Raw genomic sequence first — 14,743 nt, forward strand, 5'->3', positions numbered from 1 at the left:
TCTTTGTGTGTGTAATTTATTTTGTGTAATGCTGAGAAAACCCACTGAATGTCACTGAGAGGATTACGATTCTGTTTCCAAACATCATTTGTCAGTGATTGGAGATGGGACTTCTAGTACATCACTATCACATAATATCCAGCTAGAGCTTTAAGTGATAATAATGGTGATATCTATCAGTTATGGAACACTCTTTGAGAACCATGAATTTTCTATGGATTCTATATGCATTTTTTACACATTTAATCCTCAAAATATCCTACAAAATAGATATCATTATTATCTCCACATTAAAGTTGAAGAAACTGAGTTTACAGTGAGGCAAAATAATTTTCACAAGGTCCTAGTAAATGAAAGAACTCAAGCTGTCTTACTTCACAGTTTACCACCTAGGATATGACAGGCTTATCATATGGCACAATTAGCATCATTGTCTGGAAGTGAGCAGGACATCCTGTATATAGGAAATTAATGGCCTTCAGGGAAGGGCCCTGGGACACTCAAACATTTAGATCCTGGTCAGAGGAAGAGGAGCAAACAACAGAGATGAAGAAGCGACAGTTGTCATTAAAGCCAAGAGCAGAAAGTACTTCAACTTGATCAGCTGGTATATGCTGCTGACAGGCAGAGTAATCTCAGAGCACAAATTTTATATCCATTGCATCAGGCAAACTGCATAAGGTTGGCAATCTTGTAAAGGGAAGTCCTATTAGAGTGGGTAAGACAGAAGCCTTGATGGAGTGAATTGGTCAGAGAAAACAAAGTGAATAGTAACAGAGCAAAAGGCCAAGGGCTGGAGGTCAATGTAGGGTCACGAGAGGACCAATGTCAGGTTTCTCAGGAGCTGTTTGTGATTATAAAACAAACCCGTAAACCCGACATGGAAGTTTACATACTGTATGCAAACAAGACACAGTGAAATGACTGGCCTAGGGTGAATTGAGACCAGTGTGACCCATAAATCAGCAAATCAGACACATAAAAGACAACAGGGTCATCAAAGAACAACAGCCTTGAGCTATAGAACGCCTGGAAAATAAAAAGAAGAAGCCTGAGTCTGATATGCAGTTAGATGGTAAAACTACTCCCAGACAAAAAAACGCACAGAGAAAGTCACTAACTAATCCCTAGCAACGCACAAAGAATGCATGGACAATGAGCTTCTTTCATAGAAAAAATACAATTATAGGGAAAATCCTGCCAACAGAGAATGATCTGTAATCTTATAGAAGTGACGTTGCAAAACAATCTAAAAGTCCAAATATAATAGTATCCTAGTAGGGCAATATTGATTAACTTAAATAGTACAGGTACGGGCCGGCCCGGTGGCGCACTGGATAGTGCGCCGCTTGGGAAGCACGGCAGCGCTCCTGCCTGAGGGTTCGGATCCCACATACAGACCGGTTCCCGCTCACTGGCTGAGCGAGGCGCGGGAGCAACACCAAGGGTTGCAATCCCGTTGCTGGTCCCCGGTCCGGTATGGGGGCGACACTGAGGGTTGCGATCCATTGCCGGACACGGAAAAAGACAAAAAGACAAAAAAAAAAAAAAATAGTACAGGTACATAAATATAACATCTTAAATAGATGTTGATTGAACCCCTTAACAACAGGGTCTGTGTCTTGTTAATTTTGGCAACTCTGGGGCTAAGCATAATATACAACAGTGAAGATGTTTGATACATTATTTTCAAATGATAAAGATAAAAAAGTGATCAATTCTGGTTAATTCAATGATATGTGTGAGGAGTCAGGGTAGAGAGAGCAGAGAGGTCCTCACATTTCCAATTAATGACACTTGAGAGTTTTATTGAACTGAGGGAAAGAATATGATGAAAATAAAGAGAGGATAACGAAAAGGAAATGTTGGGGGTTCTCATCACCTACCTGTCAGGTTTACATAGGGAGGTCTATTGACTCCCGAGAAGGGAAAAGCACAGGAGGAAAATAAGCTCAGTTTCAATCTGCCTCCCTCATCATGACTTGCCGTGGGAGGAAAAGAAACACATGTGATCTATTTACTAGAGTGAGGGAAAGAAAGATGAGCAGATGAGCAGGCCCTTCTCTTTCTTTTCCAATGTCTTGAATCAGGATTCATACTTTCTTCTCCTCCTTCATGAAGAGGTGGTTTGTCTCTGCAGGGTGTCTACAGCTGGCCAGTTTGGCACCAAGGCATTCAATTTAGGTTGGAAGGTATTAATAAGCCATATAAGTCCATAGTTCAAAGTCACTTTCCAATTCACCTTTCTAATTAATAAACCTGACATTTTGATTTATATATGCCTCATTCTACATCTGCTTCTCTTTTGGTTTTAAGCTAGGATGAGGGAAGGAAGGATGTGATTAATTATCACTCCTAAAACCCTATCAGAGTCCAAGCTGCAAAGTATAGTGCTTTAATTTCTACCATAAGGGATTTAAGAGATAAAAAGTACAAAACAGAATGGTAAACTCGACTTTTTTGGACACTATTTAATGTGCAGTGTAAAATGTAATTAAGTTACACACAGGGGAAAAGACATTCATTTGCTTTGGCATATACTAAAGTCTAAAATAGTATTCAGACTTTCTGGTCAGACTTGTCCCTTCATAAAGTAATTGATCTGAAGGAAGGAGAAAGCAGAAAGACTTACAGAGACTGAAGACAAGTTGGTTATACCCTTGGAATAAGGGCAAGAAAAGACACCAAGTTATTGCCACATGCCTTTAAGGAGAAGACAAGGTCAACTCATCTCATCAAATATTCAGGTACCATAGAGACAGCAAAATATTAAAATTGAGAGGGGATTAGATTATTGTACTTCTGTATAGCAGGACATACTCTAGGAGAACAAAAAAGAAGATTCACAAATTAAAATGTATTTAGCCAAAAAAAAGATGAGCTTGTTGTGTTTGGTGGCATTGAGCAGAGAAAACAGGCATTTTAGAGAGAATGATGGGTGGAGATAAGCCTGAAAACCTTCCATTTAGTTATTTTCAATATTAACTATTCTTTTATTTATGAAAAGTAATGAAACATTAAAATAAGAACTATATCCAAATGTGTATTTTCAAGAGCTATTTGAGAGAGATTGTTTTCCTAATATGACTTTCAATGTTCCCAGTATGATGCTGGCAGCTTTCTTATAGACCCTGAATATCTAGAAGGAAGTGGAATTTTTCAGGTAATAATTTTTAGTCAATTTATATGATCAAAATTATAATTGTTTTTAGTTTGCAACCTGACAATACAACTTAAGCGATTTAAAGTAGAGAAAACATATTAAAATGCTTAGTATATATAAGTATTTCTTTACCTTTTTTGACAATTAATGTAACAGGAGATATTACTGTCTTAAGAAATTTTTTAAGTACACAATACAGTATTCTTAACTATAGGCATTATGCTGTACAACAGATCTCTAGAACTTATTCATCTTTCACAACTGAAACTTTATACCCATTAGAGAACAACTCCCTATTTCTCCTTTCCTCCAGACCCTGGCAACAACTATTCCACTCTCTGCTTGTAAAATTTTTACTACTTTAAATTTATCATGTAAGTGGTATAATGGAGCATTTGTCTTTGTGTGACTGGCTTATTTCTCTTGGAATGATGTCCTCCAGATTCATTCATTTTGTCACATATTATAGAGTTTCCTTCTTTTCTAAGGCTGAATAGTATTCCATTTCATACACACACACACACACACACACACACACACATTTTCTTCATCCAGTTTTCTGTCAAAGGACATTTAGATTGTTTCCATATCTTGGCCATTGTAAATAATGTTGCAACGAATGTAGAAGCACATATATCTCTTCAAGATTCTAATTTCAATTATTTTGGATAAATGCCCAGAAGTGGTATTGCTGAATCATGTGGTAGTTCTGTTTTTAATTTTATGAGAAGCTTTCATGATGCTTTCCACAACAGCTAAACCATTTAGCATTCTAACACCAATTTTGCATTGCACACCAACAGTGTACAAGGGCTCAAATTTTCCCACATCCTTGCCAGCACTTATTTTCTGGTTTGTTTGTTTTTTAGATAATAGCCATTCCCACAGGTGTGAGGTGATATCTCATTGTGGTTTTGATTTATATTTACCCCTGATGATTAGTGATATTGACCATTTTTCATACAGCTATTGGTCATTTACATGTCTTTTTTGGAGAAATGTCTATTCAATTTTTTTAGCCTATTTTTAATCAGCTTACTAATTTTCTTTTATTATTGAGTTATAAAATTCCTTACTTTTTTATATTAAACCCTTATTGGATACACAATCTGCAAATATTTTCTCCCATTCCATAGGTTACCTTTTTACCTTGTCATTGAGTATTTCCTTTGATGTAAATAAGCTTTTGAGTTTGATATAGCCCCACTTATTTTTTTTTTTTTTTTTGCTGTCTGTACTTTTTCGTTTTATATCCATGAAATCATTGCCAAAGCCAAAATCACAAGAAGACCCTGTGCCAGGGGCAGGATCTTTAGCAAGAGGGAGTCTTAAATCTCACTACAGGCTCTGGTGAGTTTGGTTTCACATTCATCAGAGGTGCAGGGGCCTTTCAGTTAGTTTCTGTTGTCTCACAAATGAAATTTGTTTATGAATATTGCTGAATGGGTGTCTTTGTGGGTGGAAGGAAGGTCCAGGGTCCCTACTCTGCCATGCTTCTGACGTCACTTGGTGCCATATTATTTATTTCAAGTGATACACCACATAATGGGAGAATTAGGTAACATTTTAAGTTATTTTGATTATTAAAAGCAAGATAGCACATTTTTATATAGAAAGCTGAAATATACAGTAAATGCATGCAATAAACTTTATTATACAAAGTTTATTTGGGTATTATATCTAATTTGTGCCAATTTTTCCATTTCTTTAAATAGAAACAATTTATTAAAGGTTTTGTTTCTAAATTTAAAACTGCAAGTCATGACTTCAATCATATTCCTTAAATCAGAAGACAGAGTAAAAGAAGAAATTAAAACTAAAGGATTGTGGATATTATAGTTACTACAGTTTTCTCTCCTTTCTCTGTTGACAGAATTACAACATATGTCTTATAAATCCAGGAATAACCATAACTGTTGCCATTTTTGAGCTAACTACTATGTGAAGACAACAAACATAACAACAGTGGACTCCTTAAGCACTACTTGAATTTACATTGTAAATGAAACTTAAATGGGCATAGATCTTCATGAGAAATCAGCAACCTGCAATTCAAGGAAACTGAGCGTGTATTTATTATCATTTTTTATATCCATAAATGTGGTTCTCTTACCATGTAAATCTTCATAAGAAATATCTGAACTTCCTTTTTGGAATCACTAAAAAATCTGTCTCTTTTGGGGTTGGATTTTCTCCTAAAAAATCACCAGTCAGCATGACTTCCACCTTCTCTTCTACTCATTTCCTAGACTGACATGTAATGACAACTACAAGAGAGAAATATTTCTAGTTAATTTGAATGTTAGGTTATATGATCATGCTTGAGATAGAGGAAAATGAACTACACAATGAAAAATAAAACTTCCTTTGGTATGCTTTCACTTGCTATTGCATCTGGCCTTAACAGACACCCACATGCACATTATACACACATTCATGTAATAACTATATTCTTTGACATTATGGAAGCAAATATGAATATTAAAGAATGTGTAAAAATAGTATGGTAAAAGATAAATCTATAGGATATGTACTAGACTATAAAAGATTATATTAGGATGTAGAAATTTGATTCCAAAACTGATATAATTATGTAAATAACTCAAGTGGCAATTGTGGACATGCGATTTTCTCCCCTTTTGAAATCTGTATGTTCATTGTGGTGATAAGAAGCACTACTTTTATACTAATACTATAATAAATGCCTTCAAAATAAATTTTTTTTTCCTTTTTCTCTTTTTTACTGACTGGTAACAGGATCGCAACCCTCGGTGTCGCGCCCGCACCGGAGACTGGCAATGGGATCGCAACCCTTGGTGTTGCGCCCGCACCGCACTCAACCAGTGAGCGGGAACCGGTCTCCACATGGGATCCGAACCCTCGGCGGGAGCGCCGCCTCGCTCCCAGGCAGCGCACTCTCCAGTGCACCACCGGGCTGGCCCACCTTCAAAAAATTTTAAAGAATAAGTTCTGTAGCACTTATTTTGTAATAATATTTTAAAATATTTCCTATTAGAATCAAAATGTATTCACATGCAACTTTTTCACATTTAAATAATTTAATAAAATATTTTAATTTTTCATTTTGAATTACCTTTAAATTTATAAAATGCACATTCTTTAGCAATTAACAATAAAATAGTAATGAATTCTTTAAAATTAAGGTTAAATGTAATTATATATTAATTTATGAACAGATTTAAACATTTATATATTTATATATGCATCAAATTCCAATATTTTCCTATGTCAAGTGCAGGAGAAGTTGTCAGTAAACTTGTGAGAAATCAAACTATTGTTTCTATGTACAATACCGAATTATATAAAGAAATATTAATGTATTCCTCTGGCCTCAGCTCTATAATAAAAGGGGGCCTGGTGTACTGGAATCCACATAAATAAGAATATTATTTCTACTAAATATATTAAATGTTATACTTTTATCAAGTCAAATGCACACTGAAGACAAAAAAAGAGAATCATAATATACAAATAGTTTTTGGAATATATTATGCTGTGCTTTTGGGACACCAGTAATAACATATTCACATAAACTACAAAATTAGATGATGTCCTCAGATTTATCTGTTTTTGCAATACATATGATATTTACAGTATAAAAATATTATAAGTTTATTTTTTAATTCTAAATTTAAAAATGTATATTAAAATTCTGGTTAAAATGGCTAGGAAAAAATGTACAAGCTTTTCTGGTAATAATTAACTCCAGTCTTACAGCATTAAATTGGAAATCAGTGTGATCAAAGTTACAATTAGCATTATGCCAGTGCTCTTGTCCTATAAGTCCTTAGGCAATTAGTGTGTTGGGAATGCAAGGATCACTCAGTCACAATGGGTTCACTTTTCATTGTATTTACACTGTGACAGATAGTGTAGTCTTCTTCCAATTATCTGCCCCAATGGGCAGTGGTAGGTAAAAAAGCATAAAGTGAAAACATGGCTCACAGAACAACAAAAATATCCTGGGTTTGAGAATAACCTGAGTGATAAATACATGCAAAAGAAAAAAAATCATAAACTTCAACAATGATACAGTTGAGCACGGAAAGCAATAGGTTATATGTGATGAGTTATTAAATAAAGAACAGAGAATGGACTGTACAGAAAGTAAATAATATGTATGCATAAAATTATACCCTCTTGTACCTCAAGGGCATTTGTAGGTAAAAATAATTACCAGCATATATTTTAGACTTGGTAAAATGAGTTCATAACTAACACACAATCTATTTTAAAACACTGGTTTTATTACTAGGCTGTGCTAATGTAACATAGGCTATTTATAGAACTCACTTCTGTAAGGTCAATAGATACGCCAGTTCCCCTGGCATCAGCAAAGGGGCTAGAGGCTCTTGAATCATACGATCCAAAGTGAATCCTGGACACAAACTTGAAGAGATGTGGAATTGGAGCTGCTGCTATCTTGCCATGCTGAAAGAGAGCTCAGCTAGGAATTGCAGTAACACAGAGCAAAAGAAGCCACAGGAGAGAGAGAAGCCAGGTACTGACTGTTTGAGCCTGGATCATGCAGAGTCTGAAGTCAGCTCCACTCCTGAACTTTTCATTATGTGTTTCCCTAGCCCAAACTCAGGGCCATTTTGTTTAAATTTGTTTAAAATATATTGTCTATCACATGTAATTAAAAAAAATCCTAACTAACACAGTTCCATTCCCAAGTGCATTCCCAGCAGCACCCAGCATTAACACAGGAGGGCACTATAAATGCCCATGAATTACAATGACACTTTGAAGAATTTGGAGCTAGGAAAAGGAGTCAGGCGGTACTTTAGATGTACAGAGGGAAATAAACATAAGAAAAGCCAAAATAAGTGGAAAAAAAATATTAACAACCAGTGATTATCAATATATCTCCCACATTGTGCCACATATTGTTACAATCCTATGTCTTATGACAATTTTTTAAACTATGTAGCAAACAGAAAAAACAAACAAACAAACAAAAAAAAACCAAGTAATTACTAAGAAAAATGACGTAAAGAAAAAGGCCCTGGAGCATGATTAACTTTCTTTGAAGAAAAATGTGTAAGAAATTTTTGTTTTTATGTTCTTATGGGCTTTGTTTTAGACTGAAAATTTCTGCCTTAAATCTTTAATCTGGGGGAAAAAAACTGTCTGCAATAAACAGGAGCATCCTTACTATTAGAATTCCAACAGAGCAATGTCTAGGCTTTATTATATCACTTTGACCAGATGTCTCCGTATTATGGACTTTAAACGGTTAGGCTCTATGGAAAATATTTAGTCAACTATTTTCTAGAAAAAGTAAGATAAACATTTTAGCACGTTTGTGAAGCATTCTGAGGATAATTTAGTACATTTGAAATATTTATGTACTTGTTGATAATTTTTTAACTCAAGAGTAAAAATGCTTTAAGTAAAACAAATGACATTTATTGTCAAAGGTACTTGTATATGTGAATTTTTACTTCAATTAAAATTAAACTACATAAGGAAATACGTAGTCTCGGCCTTCTTTTATAACCAGTGTATCTAGGGAAATGCTTTGTTTACAAGCATAACTTAGTAATTTCTGTGGTAACATTATGTCAGTGGAAGTCTAACTCCTTTTCACTTGCAAAGATTGGCATCAAAGAGAGAAGAAAAGAGCAAAATTTTGAGATTTCTTTTAACTCATCCGTGTTGCTCAAGTGTGAGATCCAAAGTAGATACCCCTTAGCTTTGCAAAGCAATTCACCACATCTTAGTTATATAGAAGTACACATAGAGCCTCGTAAGCAGTTGTCGGGATACTAAATTTTGCTATATGGTTATCTAAGAGGATTTCATTTCTTAGGCTGAACTTGGGAAGAAAATGGGAAAATCAAGGAATGTAAAAGAAGTGAGAAAAGTGTTGAGGAAAAAAAAAAAAACACAGAAATTCCAGAGAATCCTGTTGTATATGGGGGGGAAACGGGGCTACTGAGAAAAAGAAAGGCATTTAAAGGCAGGGGCATTATGTTGTGTATATATTGGCAAAGTAAACTTCCCTGAAAACTTCAGAACATTCTGAATAGTTTTGGCGAATATCATAAAGGTTTTGTGTTTGGAACAACTAAGAGTAGAGGGATCAGCATCCCCACAGCATAGTTCTCGGATGGGACTGAGAGTTGCACAGAAGCTGAAGTATGATATTAATAGAGACCCAGAACAAAAGTACCAGGGACTCTTAGAGATCTAGTTCAGGATGGCAACAGGAAACGGGGTTTTGTGCAAAAATCCCTGGACTTGTTGGGAGAGCAAGTTTATGTCCCAGCACTCTTACCAATAGGGTTGGTGACTTCACTACTGACTTTCTCTGGATGTCGAATAAAAAAGAGATGGGATTAGAGCACGTCTAAGTCTAAGGTCCTTTCAAATTCTGATGTTTTCTGACTCTAAAATATATATACCTACCCTCAGAAGATTTAGGATGTGACGCCTGAGGGAGTCCAAGAATAGGGTATATCCAGTGTATTGTTTGAATTTCTCCTCTGTCTACTCCCATAGTTCTAATTAGAAATGAGAAATATTAAGAGTGAGCAAAAGACAGGAACACTTTCAATATTATCATAAAATACCTTATTCTTTATTAACCTAATGGTATTTTAGTAAAGCTTGTGAATTTAAACTTTGGCAAAGAGAAACTGATGAAATAGAGAACATTTTTAGCAGATGTTGATTTTATAAGTATTTCCAAGCAAATCCTGGGAAATTATCACACACAAAAAATACTGTAATAAAACCACCGTAAGATGTAAGTTAAAATTGAAGAGCTTTCCCCCCTACTTTTAAAGTTAGGCATTGGTATTTATTGACATGACTAAACTGTGATTAATGAGAGGTAATACAGTCCTCATGGATTAAATTCTAAAATGAACAGGCAAAGCACAAAACAACGACATGAAGTACAGGACTTCAGAAAGTGATGAAGAAATTACTTTTGGGGGATACCAGTTAAAAGAAAGAGGACATTTGTTCAAATATTATAGGTTTATCATGCACTATTAGGAGAACATCAGTACTAGAAAATGTTTCTGATCATTGTGGAAGATGGAATTTTCTTGTTAAAATGAAATGCAAAACACCGCAGGCAATACCAGTTGTGCAGGCGACTTGGACAATCAGATAAGACCCCACACTTAGAAGGGCTCCATGCTTGTTTAATGCACTATTGTAACTGTCTTGAAATTCTTGATAATTTTAAACAAGGATCACATCATTCACATTTCTCAACGGTACCCACAAATTATGTAGCCAGTTTTGTCTGTAAGAGTTGTGAAATAGCAATCCTAGAATAGGCCCACAGTAGAGAAGTCTTTTAAATTTGGAGAAGAAATATGAACATGTAAGACAATGTAAAAATTTCTTTTTAATTGAGATTTGCGGACCATCACTTAATTCAAGTATATGAGCAGAGAAAATGTTTAAATTTTGAACCATTACTGGAGTTTGTTTAAATTTCACCTAAACTAAGAGGGTACAAATAACCTTCATTCTGGAAAGGACATAGTATACACTAGTCATGGCACTGTTTCATCAGGATGTCATATGCACCTGGCACAGTGCCATCACTTGATGGATGCCAGTATCACAAGTTCTGTAGTTTGCCCAGGCAAGCTATTTTAGGTTGTCCTTTGGATACTGATTATTTACTGTCTTAGTAGTCACCATTTGCCCAGTCAAAAAGGAATCCCAAACAACAAATACATTTTCCTCCTCTAAACATATGTATTTCAGCAGTTTAGAGGATATAAAATCATGAGCTTTACATTGTATAACATGTAAAAGAAACCTATCCCATCAGTGCAGGTCAAAAAGAAATCATTTTCCTTTAGTGTCTTCATTAAATGTTACCTTTTAGTCTCTGTATCCAATTCATCAAAATTGTCAATAGGCCAATTTTCTCTATTTACTTTCATCATCTGAACAATGGCCAGTGTTTTGTGTAACTTCATAATTTGGGGCAAAAATAATACTGGGATATCTATAATTCCTTCAGGAGGCAGTACAATTCCTGTAAAACACAAAAATAATTTTTAATGCAGTAAATATTTACAGAATACAATTTTAATAGCAGAAAGTAATCACTTAATGTCTTACTGATTATCAATTTTTCAGAATTGCTTATGAACAAAAAATTACATTATGCTAAACTATAAGTGCATTTGTTATTTCCCCTCAAATATCATAAACCCTATAAAAATAAACACATTTTATCCTGAGGTAAGAAGTTTCCTCTAAATAGGCCGGAAGAACTGAGAAAATGTTAAAAGTGTTGGCTGGGGTTTCCCAGAGTGAAAAGAATCATAAAACCATGAGTTTTTTCAAGTCTTACTACATTTTACAGAGAAGAAGAAAGTAAAGCAAGTTTTGATCTCTTAATTTCTTACGTATTTTTTTCTAGACCATAAAAGTTCAGGTCTCTGCTTAGACTCTTAAAACTACTGCCAATAAAAACTATTCCTTTGCTTAATTGATCCATGAGGAAAACCAAAGTTTATTTGTGAAAGAAAGGGGCATCTGCTCCCAGTTGTGAAAACCTGAAGACAAAACTGACAGTGTTTGCTTATGTTCTGATGGATTAGAATTTTTCAACCTTTACTATGCATAAGAACCACCCAAGAAACTTCTAAGACATGGAACTTGCTGAGCTCCAACCCTAGAGATTCTGATTTATTCAGTCTGAGTTGGGGACCAGGAATGTGCATGCTCAAGCAGCACCTTCTGGAAAGCAGATGCAGGTGGCTATGAGACCATACTTTGAAGAGAAAACTCTACCTGTTGGGCAAGTATTGAGAGGTTGGAAGAGTGATGAGCCTCAGGCCATTTGCAATAGTGAGGGTTTCCAAGTGACGAATGTCTGATTGTAAAGAGTAACATGACTTCTTGATGATAAGGGGTTTTTGACTTTTTTTCTTTTTATTCTTTGTTATAAGACAAAGCCATTTTGTCTCAGATGAGAATACTGTACTAGACTATTAAAAACATCAACAATAGAAATAGAAAATGGCCCCTCTGCAAAACATCCTGACTCAGAATTCTTATAAATTTTTAAATTTTATATTTTATTATTTGAGGAAATGAAAACACTCTAAGGCCCAATGCCAGAATTAATAAAAACTAATAATATGATTAATAGTTAATATTAATTGACTACTGACTATATGTCAGGATCTGTGCTAAGTATTTTTTATGTAATATCTTATTTAATTCTTGGAAAACTACCATAAATTAAGTGCTACTATGTTTCTCATTTTAGAGATGGGGAAATTGAGGCAATTTGTTTAAATAACTTGCCTAAAGTCCCATTGAAAGATTGCTTTGTTTATTAAGACATATAAACACTGTTATCTGCAATTTTGACTTTGTGAGCTCTGTAAGTTTAATGAACCATTGTTGTGTGAAATAGATGCTAATAGATAATGCTAATTTAAATGAATACACTTTCTAAAAATATACAATCTTATACAGTGTGAAGGTCCTTACATTTGGCATACACAGAGATTTTGGTAACAACTTGTAAGATATCGAAACTCTGGACATACTCTATTTTTATTGTGGTTCTCAATCATTCTTAGCTCAATAAAAGAGGTTTTCTACTGTTACTTTAAATCTATAAACCTCCCATCAAAGGTGATGAAAGACTAAGCTAGATGAATGAGTGTATATTTCAAATGTTATAAATGCAAATCCTACTTCTACAGCTTATGGAAATTTCACTGTTCTTTTTAACTACAGTGAAGTTACAGATTAATTCATTTTTAAATGTGTTTGAATAAAAACAGCAAGAGTTGAGCCACGTAAACCAAACATGTATTCCCAAGGAAATCGAGTTTAGAAATTATTTACTCTTAAAGAGATTATATTATCTCTAAGAATGAATTATATTACCACTAAAAATAAAGCTAGACCTTTAGATGGTATAAGGAGTCAAGACAGATAAAAAAGGGTAATTCATTGCTTACACCATGTTCTTTTAGAATATTTGAATTGAAAGTATGGAAATATAATACCATGACAAACATCATTTAATTAAAAATCTAATATCCTATTTGCGGCTGTAACTTTTTACCGAGCCTGCAAGTAAGAATTTAACTCACCGAGTCCCCACTGAATTCACCAGAAGTTTCTTTACCTATTATTTTACACTTGAATACTAAGAATCATTGTAATGCTGTTAATTTTCAGGAAATCACTGAAATTTAACATTGAAAAGAAATTTGAGAATTTACCAAGTTCATTTTGTGTCTCATAAACTAGTTTTATTTCTTTTCTCTGGTTTTCTCAACGTCCTTTGCAACATTTTGAGTATAGACAGGGAATTTGTTGGTACTTCTATCTTATGAAGAATCTACCCATGTTTTCTTCTAATACCTGTATGCTTTCGTTTTTATAGTTAAATATTTGATCCATTTGTAACTTATCCTCATGTATGGAATGAAGAATGTATTAATATTATTGATTATTATGTGGAACTAGTTATTCAAAAACCACTAATTTAAAAGCCACTGGTTTGAAAATGAGGCCTTCATAGAAGTTTGATATTTATTTTGATATTTTTCTGGATTTTCTAGATGTTTCCTTTGGTCTTTCTCTTCATGTGTATGTAACATATTATTTCAATGCTTTATTTTCTAGTAGGACTAACTGCCTCTCTCTCCAGCTAATTTTTAAAAAGAATGTTTTACATTTACAACAAACAGGTAGCAGACTAGTGTGAGGGAACAAATAGTATTTTTAATGGGATCCCCTACATTTATACATTAATTTAAGGATATTTGACATTTTTGTCCATGCAAGATCTATCCAAGAGAAAGAGTATGGACTTTATTTTATTTTGCTCATTTGAGCACCAACTTCATTATATAAGGGGTTTCTCAGTCCTGGGACTAGGTTTTCAGCGAGTCTTACTTTTCAGTGTTGCTAGAGGCTTATTTCACCATCTTCATATGTGTTTAGCAGGAAGCTGGGAGTAACAATATCAGTTGTTTCTGTCTTCTGACTGGGAATCTAGCTAGTATGATGATTACTGTATTTATCATACTAAACAATCTAGTAAAACATATTCAAAACTCAAAATGTTTCAGCTTCTCTCCTTCTGTTTCATCTATTCCCATATAGCACCTATACAAGTAAACTCACTACAGATAGACTTACTTTTATTCTATTATAGTCATCATTCCTGAGGTTTAAAACAGACGGGGTTTCAAGCTTTACATAACTGTTTGGAATAGAATAGGGGAAGAGACAGGGAAGAGACAGACGAGGTTTCAAGCTTTACATAACTGTTTGGAATAGAATATCTTAACGTTCTTTCTAGCCCTAATATTCTATCATAATATTTTTCTTCATAAATTAAAAAAGATAAGTAAGGGCCTACCCCATGGCTTACTCGGGAGAGTGCGGCGCTGGTAGCGCCAAGGCCGTGGGTTCGGATCCTATATAGGGATGGCCGGTGCACTCACTGGCTGAGCGTGGTGCAGACGACACCAAGCCAAGGGTTGCATTCCCCTTACTGGTCAAAAAAAAAAAAAAAAAAAAAAAAAAAAAAAAAATTTT

The 14,743-nt window shown here is 34.5% G+C and overlaps 1 protein-coding gene across 1 annotated transcript in view; it reads right to left on the bottom strand.

Moving 5' to 3' along the window:
• Nucleotides 1-5,287: 5,287 nt before the first annotated feature.
• The window catches only part of LOC103585964 (putative uncharacterized protein CXorf30), a 118,759-nt gene continuing 109,303 nt past the window's right edge, over nucleotides 5,288-14,743 (bottom strand). The window contains 3 exon segments of the mRNA XM_008567075.1: nucleotides 5,288-5,430; nucleotides 9,599-9,693; nucleotides 11,039-11,198. Coding sequence (XP_008565297.1) covers nucleotides 5,288-5,430; nucleotides 9,599-9,693; nucleotides 11,039-11,198 — 398 coding nt within the window.

This window comes from Galeopterus variegatus, unplaced genomic scaffold, assembly GCF_000696425.1.
Source record: "Galeopterus variegatus unplaced genomic scaffold, G_variegatus-3.0.2 Scaffold291, whole genome shotgun sequence".
Taxonomy (NCBI): Eukaryota; Metazoa; Chordata; class Mammalia; order Dermoptera; family Cynocephalidae; genus Galeopterus; species Galeopterus variegatus.